At 36.0% G+C, this 21,074-nt stretch overlaps 1 protein-coding gene and 1 pseudogene across 1 annotated transcript; both read left to right on the top strand.

The window, feature by feature from the left end:
* Nucleotides 1-5,536: 5,536 nt before the first annotated feature.
* Nucleotides 5,537-7,489, top strand: LOC127248550 (glutaredoxin-C3-like). The gene is made up of 5 exons (XM_051270938.1): nt 5,537-5,783; nt 5,885-6,167; nt 6,770-6,843; nt 6,939-7,037; nt 7,198-7,489. Exons 1-5 carry the CDS (start codon nt 5,678-5,680, stop codon nt 7,251-7,253), a joined length of 618 nt encoding a protein of 205 aa, XP_051126895.1. The 5' UTR covers nt 5,537-5,677; the 3' UTR covers nt 7,254-7,489.
* Nucleotides 7,490-11,304: 3,815 nt separating this feature from the next.
* Nucleotides 11,305-13,045, top strand: LOC127248497 (heat stress transcription factor A-2e-like; annotated as a pseudogene).
* Nucleotides 13,046-21,074: the final 8,029 nt, after the last annotated feature.

The following is a 21,074-nucleotide window of genomic DNA, read 5'->3' as shown; positions in this document are numbered from 1 at the left end:
AGGCAACGAGTTTGAGCTTATTTGTGCTGCCTGTGGGTACCACTGCATATTCCACCACAATATCTGAAGTGAAATTCCTAAAATTATTTATAAGAATTAAGAGCTCTTTAGAAAAATAAAAAATAAAAAAATAAGCGTCTTCATATTTAAATTTATGTTTTAATACTGTGTATGTTATTTATAGATCACACTTAATTCAACTTAGGACATTTATGTGATGCATATTGATCATATTTCATTCAACTATGGATATCTATATAATGGAATTGCTTGATTTATTTAAATAATATTATGTATTGTATTCCAATCATTTCTTGATGTTTTTATTTTCTCGTAAAACCAAACTTACACGAAGAGATCAACAAAAATAAATAAATAAAAATCATAAATTTATAGATGATTGCTATTAAGAAATGCTAATAATTCATTACATTACCGATAAAAAACAATTTAGAATGTATTTTATTGTAAAATATTTGAAGGTTTTCCCAAGCAATCAATCTAATAAACTAGTGAATTTAGAATAAATATTTGAACTAACTTAATATACAAGACAAACAAATCTATTAAATATTTATATTTATTTTATTAAAACTTTGATACGATTCAAAAAATGATATATGACAATCATTCCGGAAAAAAAAAAAAAGAAAAATGGAAAGCATATTTATATTTTACCATTCAAATTTGGTGTTATTTATGTTACAAGTATGTATTATAATTATGTTCATATGTGTTGATCATTATTTAGGATTGAATTGGAAACTAAATAATTTAATTTATACAAATTAAATTCGAATTATTTGAAAATTATCTAAATAAATCAACTTGTCGCAAATGCATATACATTGGATCTAACTAAATTCGTTATCATTTGTATATTTTGATATTTTATATCATTTATTGATTAGTAGTAAAAAATTGAATGAAAGTATATATATTTATTTTGATATTTTTGAATAAAATAATATTTTTACATAGCAATTTACTAAAGTAATAAATATTTTATTTGATTTTAAATAATACAAAAAATACTAAAAATAAAATAAACCAACAAAAATTTTATTAAAATATTAAAATACTTAATTTTTTATAAAAATACAAAACATATTATCATAATTGGCTACAAGCTCTCGATGGTCTATGAATATTGGTCCAATATTTTGGGGCCTTATCAATATAATCAAACACTAATCATAAATTAAAATTTACTAAATTCTGTGCCCTATGAATATCGTGGCCCTAGCCCAAGGTCTGTACTCACGATCCGAACCCTTGACCTGACTCATGCCTCATCTAAGATCCGTGTCTTTCTTCAAGTCAAATCATGTCCGTCTTTTTTAGGGATTTTACCTTGACCCTCTATTACATTAAAACCCTAACTATATAGAGAGAGATAGGTACGCCGTCATAGGTACTACACCTTCTCTTTCTATTTTGTCTCTAGTCTCTCTCTCTCCCTCACGCTCACCTTGTTCCTTCGACTTCTTTTGCGATGTTTCAGAGAGGTGCCTTTATCATGTTTTTATGCAGCTCCTTGGCTTGTTCTTTCCCTGATTTTTTGTTTTTTCGAGCTGTAAAGGGCTCGTTCAACACTGTATAGGCTCCTGCTTTGTTTTGTTTTGCCTTTTTTTTTTTTTTTCCGTGGGTGTTGTTTTATTTATGTTTCGTTGATTTCAGGACGGTTCTCGTGTGTTTAGACATGTTTTGGGTGTGTTTTCTAATGATTTTATGTTCTTTGAGTGTTTACAGCGCTTAGCGTTAAATCACGCAAAAGCTTATCTGTGATTCGGTAAGTTGGTTAAGCATGAAAACAATTACCTAATCACAAGCCATAACACACCTCTAGATTTCTGTCATGTCTATATATATATATATGTGTATCTATGCTTTGATAGTTTGATAAGGTAGAGAGAAAATTCAATACATTATTCAAAAAAAATGAGGAAAATGAGGGTTGCCGTGATACCTCATAGTGGCACGTATATGCCTTGTCCTTTTTTGAGGAAAATGAGGGTTGCCGTGATACCTCATAGTGGCATGCATATGCCTTATCCGTGTCGTTTACTATGGCGAATGCCAAAGAAATCATGTGTTGTGCAACGGACCCCATACCGTAATGGATACCAAGAGTTAATGGCCACAGGCGAAGAAGGCAACGAGTTTGAGCTTATTTGTGCTGCCTGTGGGTACCACTACATATTCCACCACCATATCCAAAGTGAAATTCCTAAATTTATTTATAACAATTAAGAGCTCCTTAGGAAAAAAAAACAAAAAACAAGCATTTTCATATTGTAATTTATGTTTCAATACTGTGTATGTTGCGCATCGATCATACTTAATTCAACTTTGGACATTTATGTGTTGTATATTGATCATATTTCATTCAACTTTGGAGATTTATATAATGGAATTAGTTGCTTGATTTAAATACTATTATGTATTGTATTCCAATCATTTCTTGATGATTTTATTCTTCGTAAAACCAAACTTACACGAAGAGATGAACAAAAATAAATAAATAAAAATCATAAATTTATGGGTAATTGCTATTAAGAAATGTTAATAATTCATTACATTACCGATAAAAAACAATTTAGAATGTATTTTTTTGTAAAATATTTGAAGGTTCTCCCAAGCAATCAATCTAATAAACTAGTGAATTTAGAATAAATATTTGAACTAACCTAATATACAAGACAAACAAATCTATTAAATATTTATATTTATTTTATTAAAACTTTGATACGATTCAAAATATGATGTATGACAATCGTTCCAAAAAAAAAAAAGCATATTTATATTTTACCATTCAAATTTGGTGTTATTTATGTTAAATGTATGCATTATAATTATGTTCATATGTTTTAATCCTTATTTCGGATTGAATTGGAAACTAAATAATTTGATTTATACAAATTAGATTCGAATTATTTGGAAATTATCTAAATAAATCAACTTGTCGCAAATGCATATACATTGGATCTAACTGAGTTCATTATCATTTGTATATTTGATATTTTATGTCATTTGTTGACGAAGAGCCTATCGTTGAATGGAATAACGTGGAGACCATGATAGGATTTAAGAGGCTCGGGCTTGGCCAAATCCAACATGTCAAACTTTTGCGCATTAGGGCCTCGATAAATGGCAATCCACTTGACCAAGTTCTGGTGGACAGCGGAGCTGCTATGAATGTTATGCCAATCGGGACTCTATGGAAATTTGAAAAGACTAGAGATTATCTGACTCCTACATCCGTACGAATTATCGATTTTATGAGAAATTCTTACAAACCGACAGGTATTACTACTTTGAATGTGCAAGTGGGGACAAAGAAAATACTATCAACTTTCGTGGTGATCAATAGTAAGCTATTCTATTCGGTCCTCTTGGGGTGAGACTGGATTCACACATGCGAGTGTATGTCATCGACACTCCATCAAAAGTTGATGTTTTGGGATGGCGATGAAGTCCAGTAAGTGAAGGCTGAAAATGGTTTCTTTTCGACGGAAGTGATCATAGTTGATTCAAGCAAACGGCTCAAAGTAAAAGGATATGGGCTTAGTGAAATCGATCGCCCATCCCTTTTGAGGGGCTCATTGTTAAACATGGATCCAAAAATACCTGAACGTGAAGAAGACTTGGCCAGAAGCAGAAATCGAAAGAGCCTTCAAGACCTCGTGGGAAACTAGAGCCTTCTGAAGTCAAAGCCTCTTAATCCGCCGGAGCCCACTACTCGCCAAACAACAGAGCTCTAAATTATAAGGTTCCAGAGGATCGGGCTTCAAGGGAAGCGGCTCCAGAAGATCAGGCTCCAAAAGAAAAGTTTCGAAGATGAAGGCGGAGTTGGAGCCCAAGGCCACGAAGCAGGGTCCAAAGCAGGCTATATAGTTGAAGGCAACTACTACTTCAAGAGATAAAAGAGATTAGACATGGAGTGGGATAGCAGGAAGAAAATAGTTTGAAGAAATAAATAACCACCTCCTCGATTATATGAATTGATAGTTTATTAGGATTATTAAACACAACCAAAACACACGACAATATACACATCTTATCCAAACCTTAAAGTTTATCCTTTCATTCTAAGTAGTTTATCTATAGGTTTAAGAGCTTTATCCAGTAGATTTTAGCTAAATTCATCAAATCAGCATTCTAGGCTTGGCTTCACTACCAGAGCCGTCCTCAATCGAACGACTGACAGTCTCTTTGAAATACTGTCGGAACTCAGATCATCTCCAACTCATCCCGCAACACTAACAACAATTTTGCTATTTTTGCAAGGTGTGTCACTGCAATCCACCTTTTATTTTTGCAGTCTTCACCCTCTGACATGAGAGGGCACCTCACTTTTTCATATTTTTTTTTAATTTTATTTTAAAGTAAAAATTAATTAAAATTTATTAAAAATCATTATTATTTTATTATTTATAAAATAAATTATTTTTATATTTATATTTATATTTATATTTTATAATTAATATTAATTTTATTATATTCAATCAAATGATATTATAGGGAGTAGTATTTATATATATTTCACATAAATATTATTTAATAATATTAAGATTTTAATTTATGTAATTTAAAAATTATATATTATTTTGTATGCCAAAATAATAAGAAACATTATAAATTTAATTTATTAATATAATATTTATATATTTTTATAAATTAAATATACAAAAACAATAAAATATTTAATGTGTTTTACTTTTTTTTTTTTTTTTTTTTTGTTCCAAAACAATAATTTTATTTTACCAGTTTCAAAATAATAGTGTCATTTTTATTTTTGTAACTAACTCTCCAAATTTTTTTAAAATACATTATCAATATAATATTATTTCCTAGTGTTCATCTCAAATGTTTATTTATTTTGGAACGAATGGAGTAATGGAGTATAAATTTAAAATATTATAAAAAATAATATATAAAATAAAAATAAGTAAAATATTTATTAACCTGCAAAAATAGAGGATGCAATTGGAGATAGAATAATTTTAAAATTTAGGGTATGATTGAAGATGAATATATTAGAAGACAAATGATTGGAATGAATGTTTTGAACACATGCAAAAATAAAAAAACATATTGTAAATCTGCAAAAATGAAAACATATATTGTTCATCCAGCAAATGTATGAATTGAAGATGGTCTCATACAATTTGAATTTTTAGGGCGCATCGTATTAGAATAGGTTCGGAGCCTCTTCGAAAGATCTGACTTGGAGCCATACGAAAATTTATTTTCCGGTCTCAAGTATTTGTATGATTTACTTGTAACTCTATATATATTATAAAAATTGACTGAAATTAACATTTAAATTTCGAAAGTAAAATGTTATAATTTATTAAATAATAAAATTATATATGAATTCAAATAATTTGGGACGACAAACTATATATAATATACATAAAAATTAATATTTTTAACACTAAAAATATTATAAAAAATTGAGCTTGTGGGTGAATTGCCCCAGCGCTAGTGTAATTCCGTCGTGATTATAAGAGAGATTTTTTTTTTTTTATGTTTTGAGACGGAGGCATTATATTTGATATGAAACGATATTTCCTTCGTTGTTAATGGCGCACTGCACTTCCTTCCAGCGAAGAAATCCCGCCGTTTGTGGTGTTTGTTGTATTTGGCTTTGACTGACTGACTATTTGTAACTATGAAAGGCACGTTGGCAACCCTCCACCTGCCTCAATGCTCTTCAGCGGCCCTGCTCTTTCCGCGCTTCCGATCCCAATCCGGTTCCGATTCCAATTCCCTCAGAGGCACACCACTCTCCTCATGAATCCACCCCTAATTATTGCATGCGCTCATCGACTCGTTTCTTGAAGTTTTGTTTTTGTGTTTTTATTTTTTCGCTATTTAGCAGGTCTGAATTTTTTATCCAGGAGGGTTCTTCTCAAAGTGAGCTGCTGTAAATACAGTTGCGATCTGACAATCGAGGCCGATAAAGACGACGACGTTTTGGGTGTGACGATGCCGAAACTAGGGTTTGAACGGCGGCGCCCAGTTTTGGTCGCGGCTGTGGCTTGGATCCTGCTGCTGGGCAATTTTCCGCAGAAGGCGGGGGCTTCCAGTTCCCCAACTGCGTTCGTGGAAAATGTTATCTACTCTAATAAAATTGCCATCTTCTCTAAATCGTATTGCCCGTAAGTTTCGATCATCTATGATGCAACAGATAACGATTCCTGGCTAAACATGATGATGATGTTTATATTAAAGATTTATATGCTTAAATGAGGAGATCTTTTTTCCTTTGCACTGTTTTATTTATAAATGCCTGGCTGCCTGCTTATGATTATTTGGCAATGCGTGGTCTAAACTTGCGGAGAAATCACTGTATGTTGTGTGTGAAGTTTAATATAAACAATGTTTGCTGATAGATGCTGGTTCCTATATCTGTGATCCCCCCGCGCGGGGGGGGGGGGGGGTGGGATGTGTTTTGGACTTAAAATTAGTCTCTTTTTTGATAGGTGAAAGATGGGGAGATTTGAAGCAAACATTTTATTTCAATTGTGTAGTGTAGAATCTTGTTTATGACATTCCTATGCTTAGTGCAATAAATGATTTCTGAAGGTGGGATTGGGGATGGTTCATAGTGGACCATGCTATCTTTTGCTGAAGGAGCTGATTTTGACTACTTTTTCCTTTCAAGATTCATCATTTAATGTATCTTTAATTTTAGGATTAAAATTTACTTCCTTAATCAGAGACTTTTGAAGATTCATGTGTAGCTATTTTGTGTGGTTAGATACTCATTGCGTGCCAAGCGCATATTCAGTGAACTGAGGGAGCAACCGTATGTTGTGGAGCTTGATCATCGAGGTGATTATTCTTTTTCAGTTTTAAATGATAAAAGATAGTAGTGTTTCTGCAACTGATTACTTTTGTGTTTCTGGCCTTGGGATTGTGAAATACAGATGATGGGTATAAAATCCAGGATGTGCTTCTGGAGCTAGTTGGCCGCCGAACAGTCCCGCAAGTGTTTGTAAATGGGAAGCACATCGGTGGTTCTGATGGTATGATACTGTCATGTTTAAGCTGTTTATTTCCTCAATTGTTTTATTATTGCTCTATACCCGAATTTGGCTTGATTCGTCTCAAAAGGATCCATTATAGTTTCACTTTTGACATTCCATGATGCATTTCTTGTTTTTCGCTATGTCCTTTAAAATACAGATTTACAAGCTGCAGTTCAGAGTGGCCGGCTGCAGAACCTTTTGGGTAAAGCATGATTCTCACTCAGTATGCAAATACTTTTTGTAAGACTGAAACATTGAAGTTGATTTGGTTACATGCATTAGAATTTATGATTCCTAGTGCTTACTGGAAATCGAGCATGCTGTGATAGATGTAAAATGCTTGGAATTGTAGATGGGCCTTTTTTCATTGTTGCTACTCCAGGTGGTTTGACATTTTCACTCCGGTTATGGTCTCTATTATGATCAGTTCTTATTTGTTGTGGTGTGAAGCAACCAAGTCTTCAATGCATAGTTTCTGCTGTTGCTTGTCCTTGTATTAATAGTTGTATAATGATGTTTGAACTGTTGTCTTTGGAAATTAGCTATTGTCTCCAATGAGACCATGTAAGTATATTCCTTCGTCACTCTGGTTCTATAAAATTCTCATGTGCTCATTACCTAAAATCATCTAATTTAAGTTTAACAGTAATAGTTGTGGTCATCATCTATCATTATATATATGTGTGTGTATATATATATATATTTATCTTTAGATTTGAATTTTAGTTCAACATAATTTATATAGGTTGGGGGAATTGATAAGGTGCTGAACTACTATTCAAAACAAATCTATTCAAAACAAATCTATTCATATCAGGTTATTCCATATCTTGAATTTCTCATAAAATAAATTACTAGAAGGTATGTCAATTTCAGGGTTTTTCTTTTTTGTTATTATTATTTTTTTTAATGTCAATTTCAGGGTTAAGTATCGAACCTTCAGATTTTTGAGTGATTTGTTTGTTTAGAATGTGGGAGCACAAGTGGCGATCTGTTTGGTGAGGCTGGGGCTTTAGATTTGGGGAGTTCTTTAGGGTTTTGGGTCGATAGGAAGTTTGGCAGTAGTATTATTTCCGAATCCGATTTATTTGGCTCACCTTTTTTATTCGAATCTTCACTTTCACTAGTATTTTCTTGTTTCCTTGCCTTCTTTCTAGTCTTAAACACCAATTTTGAAGGTTGCTGGATTTGAATCAGACCAAACTGTTAAACTTGTTTCATTCATGGTTGACATTGAGTAAAACTTCCGGGATTGCCGCTGCGTCAAAGTCACTGGTGCTGCCAGGAAGTTCTTTTCATTCAACAGCCAAAAGTGCTGCTACAATTTTATACAAATGGAAGTGTTATTTTTTTTTTCCCAATCTCTATTCCAAATATTGTAAATGTATAGTTTGCTTCTTGGTGGATTCTGTTGTTCAAATTTTCGGTTGCAAGGAACCTAAAAGTAGCAGGGGCATCAGATCCTTGGTGGATTTCAAGCGAACTACTCGGTGGCTATTGTAACCCAAGAGCCGTTTGCAAAGTGAAATTGTGCGATAAAATGGTATTGATAATAGAACCATCCCATTCAGGTAAAATGTTTGAACTCTTCTTTTTATTGCTTTTGGTAGAAAATTAGTGAGTGCTTGTATTCTCTTTTTCTTTCTAACCGAGCTGTTATGGAAATCTTTGATGGATGATTTAGGCCAACTGATCAATAGAGCAAAGCATGTTTTTCTTCATTGTCTTTGTTGCTGCTGTTCCATTTTGTTGCTTGTAGCCTCTTGTGTGAACATCTATATTTTATTTCCAAAATGCCTGTTTGTTTTCCCAATATATTACTGAAAATATTCATTGTAGTTTCTAAGTTTTAATAATATGGGGAAAATCAGATGATGTTTTTTGTGCAGTGAGTGAGTCTTTCAAATTGAATTTGGTAGAACTATTGATAATTGGAAGAACCTTCAGCTAGTTGGCCTTTTTTGATTTGGTTGGCATTTGTTTTTTTGTGTAAGATAGATAGATAGATGTTTTTATTACTGGTTTGGTTTTTCTCTTTCTCCTCCTTCCATCTCTGTTTTGTGTGAATACGTTCCACATGGTCGACAATGTTTTAATGGTGATAGCTGATGTGGATGTAATGGTGTTTACATGTCATCTGATCTTGACAATACTGCCGTGTTCTTCTCTGTTGGTCTCTTTTCTCTTTCTCCTCCTCTCCATCTCTGTTTTGTGTGAATACGTTCCACATGGTCGACAATGTTTTAATGGTGATAGCTGATGTGGATGTAATGGTGTTTACATGTCATCTGATCTTGACAATACTGCCGTGTTCTTCTCTGTTGGTCTCTTTTCTCTTTCTCCTCCTCTCCATCTCTGTTTTGTGTGAATACGTTCCACATGGTCGACAATGTTTTAATGGTGATAGCTGATGTGGATGTAATGGTGTTTACATGTCATCTGATCTTGACAATACTGCCGTGTTCTTCTCTGTTGGTCTCTTTTCTCTTTCTCCTCCTCTCCATCTCTGTTTTGTGTGAATACGTTCCACATGGTCGACAATGTTTTAATGGTGATAGCTGATGTGGATGTAATGGTGTTTACATGTCATCTGATCTTGACAATACTGCCGTGTTCTTCTCTGTTGGTCTCTTTTCTCTTTCTCCTCCTCTCCATCTCTGTTTTGTGTGAATACGTTCCACATGGTCGACAATGTTTTAATGGTGATAGCTGATGTGGATGTAATGGTGTTTACATGTCATCTGATCTTGACAATACTGCCGTGTTCTTCTCTGTTGGTCTCTTTTCTCTTTCTCCTCCTCTCCATCTCTGTTTTGTGTGAATACGTTCCACATGGTCGACAATGTTTTAATGGTGATAGCTGATGTGGATGTAATGGTGTTTACATGTCATCTGATCTTGACAATACTGCCGTGTTCTTCTCTGTTGGTCTCTTTTCTCTTTCTCCTCCTCTCCATCTCTGTTTTGTGTGAATACGTTCCACATGGTCGACAATGTTTTAATGGTGATAGCTGATGTGGATGTAATGGTGTTTACATGTCATCTGATCTTGACAATACTGCCGTGTTCTTCTCTGTTGGTCTCTTTTCTCTTTCTCCTCCTCTCCATCTCTGTTTTGTGTGAATACGTTCCACATGGTCGACAATGTTTTAATGGTGATAGCTGATGTGGATGTAATGGTGTTTACATGTCATCTGATCTTGACAATACTGCCGTGTTCTTCTCTGTTGGTCTCTTTTCTCTTTCTCCTCCTCTCCATCTCTGTTTTGTGTGAATACGTTCCACATGGTCGACAATGTTTTAATGGTGATAGCTGATGTGGATGTAATGGTGTTTACATGTCATCTGATCTTGACAATACTGCCGTGTTCTTCTCTGTTGGTCTCTTTTCTCTTTCTCCTCCTCTCCATCTCTGTTTTGTGTGAATACGTTCCACATGGTCGACAATGTTTTAATGGTGATAGCTGATGTGGATGTAATGGTGTTTACATGTCATCTGATCTTGACAATACTGCCGTGTTCTTCTCTGTTGGTCTCTTTTCTCTTTCTCCTCCTCTCCATCTCTGTTTTGTGTGAATACGTTCCACATGGTCGACAATGTTTTAATGGTGATAGCTGATGTGGATGTAATGGTGTTTACATGTCATCTGATCTTGACAATACTGCCGTGTTCTTCTCTGTTGGTCTCTTTTCTCTTTCTCCTCCTCTCCATCTCTGTTTTGTGTGAATACGTTCCACATGGTCGACAATGTTTTAATGGTGATAGCTGATGTGGATGTAATGGTGTTTACATGTCATCTGATCTTGACAATACTGCCGTGTTCTTCTCTGTTGGTCTCTTTTCTCTTTCTCCTCCTCTCCATCTCTGTTTTGTGTGAATACGTTCCACATGGTCGACAATGTTTTAATGGTGATAGCTGATGTGGATGTAATGGTGTTTACATGTCATCTGATCTTGACAATACTGCCGTGTTCTTCTCTGTTGGTCTCTTTTCTCTTTCTCCTCCTCTCCATCTCTGTTTTGTGTGAATACGTTCCACATGGTCGACAATGTTTTAATGGTGATAGCTGATGTGGATGTAATGGTGTTTACATGTCATCTGATCTTGACAATACTGCCGTGTTCTTCTCTGTTGGTCTCTTTTCTCTTTCTCCTCCTCTCCATCTCTGTTTTGTGTGAATACGTTCCACATGGTCGACAATGTTTTAATGGTGATAGCTGATGTGGATGTAATGGTGTTTACATGTCATCTGATCTTGACAATACTGCCGTGTTCTTCTCTGTTGGTCTCTTTTCTCTTTCTCCTCCTCTCCATCTCTGTTTTGTGTGAATACGTTCCACATGGTCGACAATGTCCGTACAGATAGCGTAGTTTCATGGAGCTGAGGTGATCAGAGCTTCGTAGTTTGGGATCCCCATGCCTTCTCCACCATTGTTCTTCCCAGATACTTCAAGCACAACAACTTCTCCAGCTTCGTCCGACAGCTCAATACTTACGTAAGTCTACCAAAATCAATCCATCTTCAATTGCTTTTATTTTTTTTTTAAACCTAAAAACCATAGATCGATTCAATTCAATTTTATTTTTGATGAATTGGAATGATTAATTGAGATTAGCGTTAGTCATTTTCCCCTAATTTCAATTGGGACAGCCGTTCATGAATTCTTGTCTTAACCTAGTTTGAATTGAAGACATGGTGGAACTATTATGTTATTATACATGGTAGTGATTGATTGAATGATGAATTTGGTGGTAAATTTAGCCCCTTTTTTTACATTGTTATTCTTCCCTCTTCCTTAAGTCAGTCAATGTCAAGATTCTTCTAGAAGTTATTCTACAAGATGATGATTGATGAATTCCTGAAGCCCTCCAATCAATATAAGGTAGCATTCTATTACAAAATACGAAACTCCTATTCAAACATCTCGAGTTTTTCCGATTGCAGGGCTTTAGAAAGATCGATCCTGAAAAATGGGAATTCGCCAACAAGACATTCCTCTGCAGTCAGAAGAATCTCCTCTTCAAAATCCACCAATTTCTCCGCTGCCATCGTCCTCCTCTGGCATTGCCCCCTGCATTACATGTCCTAGTGATGGAGCTCGTCAAGCTCTGGCAAAATTCAGGGCACTAAGCGCAAGCAACAACAAATGATGAACTTTCTCACCAAAGTGATGAAGAATCCAAACTTAATCCATCGATTAGTTCAACAAAAGCAGAAGCACAAGGAGCTGGACGAGGCCAGCACCAAGAAACAGCCCCGGCCAATCAAGCTAAATACCCCACAAATCGAGCCTCTTGAATACCAGGTATCTTTCCAAGTCCATGAGCTCGATCCCCGCACATTGGAAATGCAGTGCTATGGCTGCGGCGGCAGCCACTAGCAACTTGATGTCGATGTTGGGAAGTTATTGGGAATTTACGACAAAGAACTTGACGAGGGATCACATGGTAAGCATGATCAAAATCAAGAAAATGATTATCATAGTGACGAAGAGACCGTATGTTTTAGCTAATAGGTTTGGATTTTTGTGATCAAGTCCTAATTAAAAAATAGCAAACAGTTATTGTTAGCAAAGAATCTCGTTATTGCTGTTTTGGTCCAGACAATACACAAACTACAAGCCTGCGTTCATGAGCCCAAAATTTAAGAGTATGATTTGATATGGAAGGTGGGGAATTTTATAGCTAGTCCCCTCTCGTAGATGAATAACACCTATTATAACAAACTTTGTTGGGAGTTTTTTTTTTTTTTTTTTTATTATTATTGTTGGATCAACTTCCACAGCTTTTATTTTGTTGGGAGTTGAGTGTGCGGGGGTCAGAAGATATAGTGGATTGGTGAGATTTCATTTTAGGGTGAAGAAATTGTTGAGATATAGTTCAGTAACTTTAGGAAGAGGAGTGTGTGCTCTTGAGGTAGTTTTTTATACAACTTTATTGTAAGTACAATTTGTTGTCGATTGAAAGTGATAAATGTCTGGGTTGGAATCCTCGATGTGTAGATTGGTGTAGTTGAATTGGATTAACAATCTTTTTATATTTTGATTTTATTGCTCTCGGTGTGTGTGTGTTGTTTGATCAATTCGCATACTACATGTATGGTTGAATCTATTTGGGAGTATTTTGGTGGTGTTTTTATTTGCTGCTCAATTTCTTTTAAAAATATTATTGACGAGCAATCCAGAATTATATTAAAAAAAGAGCCAAACAATCGTTTAGAAATCTGCCAAAAACCTTGATTTGAAGAACATCTAGTTTGATAATTCGAATAGCACCCGCACGATTGACAGACGATCTGCAAAAAATGCCCAAAAATTGGAAATGCGAACGAAGTCATTAGAATAAAAGGAGTGTGCAACAACCATGGTGAAGGATGACGTAATTGCACTCACACTACAACACTAGAAAAATATCAAAGAGAAGGATGATGCCGAATTCACCGATGACAAGGTGGTGGCTAAACAGAAAGTGTTAGTTGTTCAAAAATACAAATTAAAGGTATGTGTTATGAGATTTGACAAAATGATCGAGATTTTTATAAAAGCAAAAGAGAAAATAACTTAAATAAATGATAAATTTGTTGCAGAATATGAAAAATTGCTTATAATCTCAAGTGAACAATTGGAGAAAATAAAAATGTTGGATACGGAGAACAAGGAACTTGTCAGTGAGTATGGTCAATTGATAAAAGGTAACCAAAAGCTGGATGATGTGCCGAACCTTGGAAAACCATACAGTGATCACAGTGAAATTAGGTATATCATGAAGTTGGAACATCTCGAACAATATTTATCAAAGATGAACTATTTTCATAATCAACTTAAAATGAGAATACAAGAAAATTGAACATTGTTTTCGAACATTCTGAGAATCAACTGAATGATCGGAGGTCGGGCAGACAATAATCAGATTATGCATACAACAAGAGAATAGGACAATGCAAATCAATGTGCTCATATTATACGTGACATACTCAAAGGAAAACATATCAAGAGGCCATCAGAAGAGCTCAAAAATAACAATCAAATGTGAATAGAGGCCAAATGTATCATCAAATCTCCATAATGTATCCAACTCAAAAATTGATGTTACTGATGTTATTTAAGCCATTGACGAATTACCCTCCAATAATGTTGAAGCAAAATCTAGTGTAAGGATAAAGTATATCAGTATGAATATCATTACATATGTTATTGTTGGCAATCCTAAAGGTATAACAATTACAAAAGTAAAATCCACGAATTCCTATGAAGACAATGGACTGAATAGTTGTACTTCAAAGATGTAGCCAAAGAAAGTGGAAAAAAACTCTAGATGACGAATATGCAATGACCAATATAAAAAATAAATCATCAGAATTTAAGCACGGTTATATCTGGAGGTTATTCAGATCAACAACAGACGGTCTAGTGAAGGAGAAAACATCCCTTCTTTCCCTCTAGCTCTAGTCAAAAGTTAAATTCTTATTCAAGCCTTTTGGTTTGATTGTCTACCATGGTGGGGAGCAAAATGAAGGAGCTAAAACCGCAATCGAAGGTAAATCATTTTTCGTCATCTTTATATGGTTTGGTATTTGTTTGATGAATTGGATAGATTGATGTTGTTATGCATTACTTATTATTGTTGATTGTGATCCCTAATTACGATAACATGTATAGATTAAGGGGGGGTTCTTTATATTCTAGAATGGGTGGATAAAAGAAGAGGAATCACCGTCTAGCCCTATCAGAACAGATAAAGCCTTTTCGCTTAGATTTCTCAAAGGGAGAGTGGTGGTGGTTAGTATTAGTTGTTTTGCTTTATGTTTCATTGAGGTGGAGACCTGTTATTGATTGTTTGCATTGTTGCTGCTCGTTTGGTGGTGGTTGGTAAACATCAACTAAAAAGGGAAAAATTTTTAGTAATTAATTTCATTATTGTTGTTTTGGTTGATGTTTACAGGTGGACCAAATAGTACATAAATCACAGGCTTGCGTTCGCAAGCCCAAAATTAAAAAAAGGTGGCCCAAATGTTGATCTCATTCCTGTGTTGTCCGAATCTGATTTGTGGGGTGATAGTGAAATTTCTAGCAGAGATTTTTTTTTTTTTTTTTGATCGGATTCTACCATATAATCTTGAGAGCATTGAAAATGGCTTATTTTTAGAAGCTTATTTTGTCTTTCTAGTGGTCTTTCTATCCTTCCATAAAAACTTAAGTAAAACTTTGATTGAAAATCGTAGTTGCCTCGTGTAGTCGAGGCACAATTGCGGCCAAGGTTTTTTTTTCTCTACACAACTCCTTGATTATTTTCTCCCTCTAGGCACACGAGTCCTCATTTCTCTTTATCAGTTTCTTTTTTCTCCAGCCATCGAAGTTGAGTTTTCTACACCGAGGGTTCTCTCATGTCGTCTCTTTCGGTAAGTTTTCTGGATTTCTAGTTTTATTTAGTTGAAACTGCATCTTGGTAGCATTTTATTTGAAAAATGAGAGATATTGGGGTCTCAAGATTAGGGCTTTGCTTCGAAAAGAAAATTAAATGTAAATTTCAATTTAAGCTGTAATTTTCAATTTTCAATCGATTTGGTTTAGATTTATAGGATGTGGATATAGATTAGGATATTCAATTTAGTAAGTTTAAAACAAGTTGGAAAGGATTTTCATTTTTGTTTCGATCTAGATTATTACTTATAGTGGTTCACTTATTTCACTTTTACTCAAATCAATTTTAAGCGATTTTAGTTGAAAATATATGGCTTTAGGAAATCTCATGTCCTGCAGCTCTTTACATTATCGAATTTTTGTACTAGTTATTAGTGAGTCATGAAACTTACGTAGTGTTTGATAGATATGTCTTTACTTAGTCTGTAAATTTTCATATAGAACACTTGTTCTCTACATTTAGTTTATAATATTTAGTGAGTCATGAAATTTTGTTTGCCTCCGCGAAGCCAAAAACAACAACCTCCATTGGCTCTAGGTTAACGGCTCCATACACGAAGTCAATAGAAGATCCACAAGCTTCCATGTTTTATTCAGAAGACTCTTTGGAGATAGACCGACGTAAGAAAGAACTGAAGACTCCACACAACTCAAAGTTGTTGGGGGATAAAATCGGCTAAGGTATAATGGAGGCAATTCGAAGTGAATTAGGGACCGGTTCAAGTGCAATAAAGGTGGTTCGGAGTTAGCCGTGGACCGGTTCAAGTGCAATGGAGGTGGTTCAGAGTGAGTTCAGCAGTTGAGAATTGAGTAGGGGAGTTGTCAGGCGGTTGGAGTGAGTCCAACAGTTGAGAATTGAGTGGAATGAGTTATCAAGCGGTTGGAAGGAGTTTGAAAGAATAATTACATCACTCTCCCTAGAATCTAAGGGTGGTTGCTTATGTTAGGATAAATATAGTATAACACACACACGACGACAAGAACACACATCTTATCCTTAATTTATTTTATCCTTTTATTTTCTAATTTATCCATAGATTTTAGGAGATTATCCAAATTTTTTGTTAATTCGTGTTGTCTTTTGTTAATTTCTTGTTTCCTACATATTTTTATCCGCTTTCCAGCAAATTTATCCAATTTTTTAGCATATTTTAGTTAAATTTATCGAAATCATCTGTCTAGGCTCAAAGCCACGCAGGCTCCACCGAAGGAGCCGCCCCCAAATCCGAGATGGACAAGCTCTTTGGAGTACTTCAGGAACCCACACCGATGGAATTGATGAACGGTTTTGGAGCCTCTAAATTTTAGGATCCAACAATTGGCGCCCAGTGGGACCCTAGTCGGATTTTACGAAGAATTATGTCGAGGCTTACATGGGTTTCGTTTGTACCGCTGGAAGAAAGCTACGGAATTATCACAAATCATCATATGCTTTAGGCCTCAGGGCGGGGCAGACAGGAAGTTGGAGCCAACAGCCCGCAGAAGGCTCCGCCAACAGCCTACGGAGGGCTGGAGCCTCTTAGTCGTTGGAGTTTTGGAGAGCAGTGTTGGGCCTCCACAAGGGGCATGCTAATTTTCAGCATTTGGCATGATCCCGGAAGGGCGATTCAGCGGATAAACCTATATGGAATGCGCCAACACCGCCATAGGGATGTCACAATCCGTACGTGGCTAATCTCCAATGGATAAGGACCGTTGAAACATGGAGGCAAGAAGGGCAGGTTGCAGAGATGCAGTCGCCAACCACCTTCCATCAGCATGCAGCTGGAGTGCAGCCGCTGCGATCAAATCAACAGGAGGCCAAGCCTCTGATGGACGTTGATGTTATCGCTAATTGTATAAGGAGGGCATTTTCAAAAAGAAGGTTTAAAGAGAATAGTGCCACTTTGAGGGCGGAAAATTCACCTCCATACAAAAATGAGGCTGCAGAGGCAGAGTCTACAGAGGCCATGAAGGCTCTGGACGAAAATGAGTCTGCCCGGACATAGGCTCAAGAGGCCATGGAGTCTCCATACAAAAAAAAAGGCTGCAAGGGCAGAAATTTCAGAGGCCATGGAGGCTCCATACGAGAAGAAGGCTGTAGGGGCAGAGACTCCAGAGGGTATGAAGGCTCCGGATGAAGAGGAGTATACCGGTTCACACATTCCAGAGGCCATGGAGACTCCATATGAAAAAAAAAAAGAAGTCCATATGGGCAGAGGCTCCAGACAAAACAAAAGTTTGCTGGGGTAGAAGCCCTAGCAACTTCAAGCCAAAAGGGCTTTGTCGAGGCAAAAGATTTGGCCAAAAAATTATAAAATGAAAAGAATTATTCGTTTCTGGCCTTGGAGCTGACCAAATGGTTGGTTCCTATTGCTAATACCATGTCGGCTAAAGAGCCTACGAAATATGGGCTTGGCACCAACCGTCAAAGCCTTCGGTTCAAGACTGTCTAGAACTGAAGGCACCCACTAAAAAAATTGTCTTCACAAGAATGACATTTGGTAAAGGTTCAAATTCGAACATAGAGGAGGCAAGACAATGGATAGTCAAGAGGGAGCCTAATGTCGATGTCACTATCCCAATTCCGAAAGCCTCAGGATTGGAAAAAAAGAAAGTATACAAAGGACCCAAGCCGGAGGCCATCGTAACAGAAGTGAAATTTGCGAATGGGAAACATATTTGGACTGTTACCACTGTTGACCAGATCGCCATTATTCCCAATGCAACATGAAAGCCTCCTATCGTGAAAGAGAATGAAAAATGGATTGTGAATGACCGAAGTTTTCCACCGGGGGGGCAATAAGGGGACTCAAAAGAGGCGAGTTCAAAGAAGAAAGTTGCAAGCTCGTATGGAGGAGGAAATGTCACATGAGCCGTCTCCAAAAGAAAAACAAATGCAAGAGCCACCTCTAAAAAAGAAACAGGTTGTGGAGCAGCTTCCGAAAAGAAAGTAGGCTTTAGAGCCGTTTCCAGAAAGAAAGCAGATTGTGGAGCCGCTAAGGAAGTAGGTTATGAAGTCGCTTCCAGAAAGAAAGAAGGTCGTGGAGCCGTTAAGAAAACAAGCTGTGGAACATCTTTTAACCAGGAAACAGGTGGAAAAGCCTCTTCCAAGAGGAAAGCATATGGAGAAACCTCTTCCGAAAAGAAAGCAAGTGGATGAGCCTCTAGAAGATATAAAAGCTCCGAAAGAATTTCAAGAGTTAGAGGGAATTGTCGTTGACGATGAACCTATCGTCAAATGGAATGATGTGGCAACCATGATCAAATTTAAGAGGCTCGGGCTTGGCCAAAACCAACATATCAAGCCTTTGCGCATTCGGGCCTTAATGAATGGCCATCCGCTTGACCAAGTTCTTGTGGACAATGGAGCTATTGTGAATGTGTTGTCAATTGGGACACTATGGAAGTTCAGAAAGACAAGAGATGATTTGATTCCTGCATCAGTACGGCCTACCGATTTTATGGGAAATTCTTACAAACCGGCAGGTATTATCACTTTGAATGTACAGGTGGGGACGAATGAAATACCATCAACTTTCGTAGTGACCAATAGTAGGCCATTTTATTCGGCACTCTTAGGACGAAACTGGATTCATGCATGCGAGTATATGCCATCGACACTCCATCAAAAGTTGATATTTTGGGATGTAGATAAAGTCCAAGAAGTGAAGACCAGGAAGGATCCCTTGTCGACTGAAGTGACCACAGTTGATGCAAGCGAGCAGTTAGGAGCAAAAGAACATAGGCTCAATGGAAGCAATCGTCCAACTCTTTTGAGAAGAGTATTGCTGGATATGAGTCCAAAGGCATTGAAACGTGAATGAGGCTCGGAGACAAAAGCGGAGCCGGAGCTCTCAGGCCACAGAGCTACCCAACAGCGATGGAGCTTCAAGCCGCTGAGCCAAAGACCGCTGCCTGCATAGAGCCGAAAGCAACAACCTCCATTGGACTGTGATGTCTCCACAAAGTAAAGGATTTCTACATCCACAGGGCCTAAAGCAGCAGCCTCCACGGACCCTGAGGCAACAATCCCTATTAACTTTGGGACAACAACTTTTTGGACTATGGCGCCTCCATCCTAGAACAATATTTCCAAAAAGTCGAAGATTGTTTTCTCCGCGGAGCCAAAAACAGCAACCTCCATTGGCTCTAGGTTAACGGCTCCATACCAAAAGTCAATAGAAAATCCACGGGCTTTCATGTTTGATTCAGAAGACTCCCTGGAGACAAGCCGACATAAGAAAAAATTGAAGACTCCATACAACGCAAAGCTGTTGAGGATAAAACCCCGTAGGCCGGCTAAGGTATAATAGAGGCAGTTCAGAGTGAATTGTGGACCGGTTCAAGTGAAATGGAGACGGTTCGGAGTGAGCCATGGACCGGTTTAAGTGCAATAAAGGCGGTTCTGAGTGAGTCCGGCTGTTGAGAATTGAGTTGAGGGAGTTGTAAGGTGGTTGGAGTGAGTCCAACAGTTGACAATTGAGTTGAGGGAGTTATCAGGCGGTTGGAAGAAGTTTGAAAGAATAACTGCATCACTCTCCATATAATATAAGGGTGGTTGCTTATATTAGGATAAATATAGTAAAACACACAAGACGACAAGAACACACATCTTATTCTTAATCTCTTTTATCTTTTTATTTTCTAGTTTATCCATAGATTTTAGGAGATTATCCGAATTTCTTGTTAATTCGTGTTGTCTTTTGTTAATTTTTTATTTTCAGTATGTTTTTATTCGTTTTTCAGTAAATTTATCCGAGTTTTTAGCAGGCTTTAGTTAAATCTATTGAAAATAATCCGTCTAGGCTCAAAGTTGCGTAGGCTTGACCAAAGGAGCCGCCCTCAAATATGACGACGGACAGACTCTTTGGAGTACTTTCGAAACCCACACCAACGGAATTGACGAATGGTCTTAATGCCTCTAAATTTTAGGACCCAACGTAAATATAATTTCATATGCAAAGATCTTAATTCAATATCAATTTTAACATTGAATTAAAGTTATTTTGTATTGACCAAAACAGGTTTAGGAAAAAAAAACTAGGGTATCGAGGGCTATAATTTTAAAATTTGTAATGAAATTAATGATGGACTTATTTTCTTGCAAAAGCTTGAACTAAAAAGCTAAAATTCAGAATATCATCTCTCGCACGATTTTTTTGTAAAGGTTTTTCACATATCTCTAATATAAGGAACTTAACGTTTAAATCTCTCGTGCAATCTCCAATCCACTGCAGGTTTGCTTTATTTGAAGGTTGGACAACCCAACTTTATTTCTAACTTCAGTTATAAGGTTATTTATAGTGTTACTTCATAGATAAATAACATTGTAGTTCAACTCTAAATTTGGAGTTAGATTTTTTATTATTTTTTAGTTTGATGTGTAATTTTATTTTTTGAAAAAATTATATATAATTTTATTTTTTTGAAAAATATGTATAATTTTTTATTTTTATTTTTTTATGAAAGTACTTGTTTGGTATATTTTTCATTAAAAATTATATATAATATTTATGTAGATATAGTAAATAATTATTAAAAAATATATATTTGTATTCTTTTGGTGATAATGTAAAAAATATTAAAAAAAAAAAAACTAAGTGTAATTTATAAATAATAAAGATTATATA

This window comes from Andrographis paniculata, unplaced genomic scaffold (genome assembly GCF_009805555.1).
Source record: "Andrographis paniculata isolate CXL003 unplaced genomic scaffold, ASM980555v1 Contig34END, whole genome shotgun sequence".
NCBI classification, from domain to species: Eukaryota; Viridiplantae; Streptophyta; class Magnoliopsida; order Lamiales; family Acanthaceae; genus Andrographis; species Andrographis paniculata.
This window is presented reverse-complemented; position numbering and strand designations above follow the sequence as displayed.

Coding starts and splice junctions, on each gene's coding strand:
- LOC127248550 (XM_051270938.1), top strand. CDS start 5,678: ATGAAAGGCACGTTGGCAACCCTCCACCTGCCTCAATGCTCTTCAGCG. Junction 5,784..5,884: donor CGATTCCAATTCCCTCAGAG/GCACACCACTCT, acceptor TTCGCTATTTAG/CAGGTCTGAATTTTTTATCC. Junction 6,844..6,938: donor TGTGGAGCTTGATCATCGAG/GTGATTATTCTT, acceptor TGTGAAATACAG/ATGATGGGTATAAAATCCAG.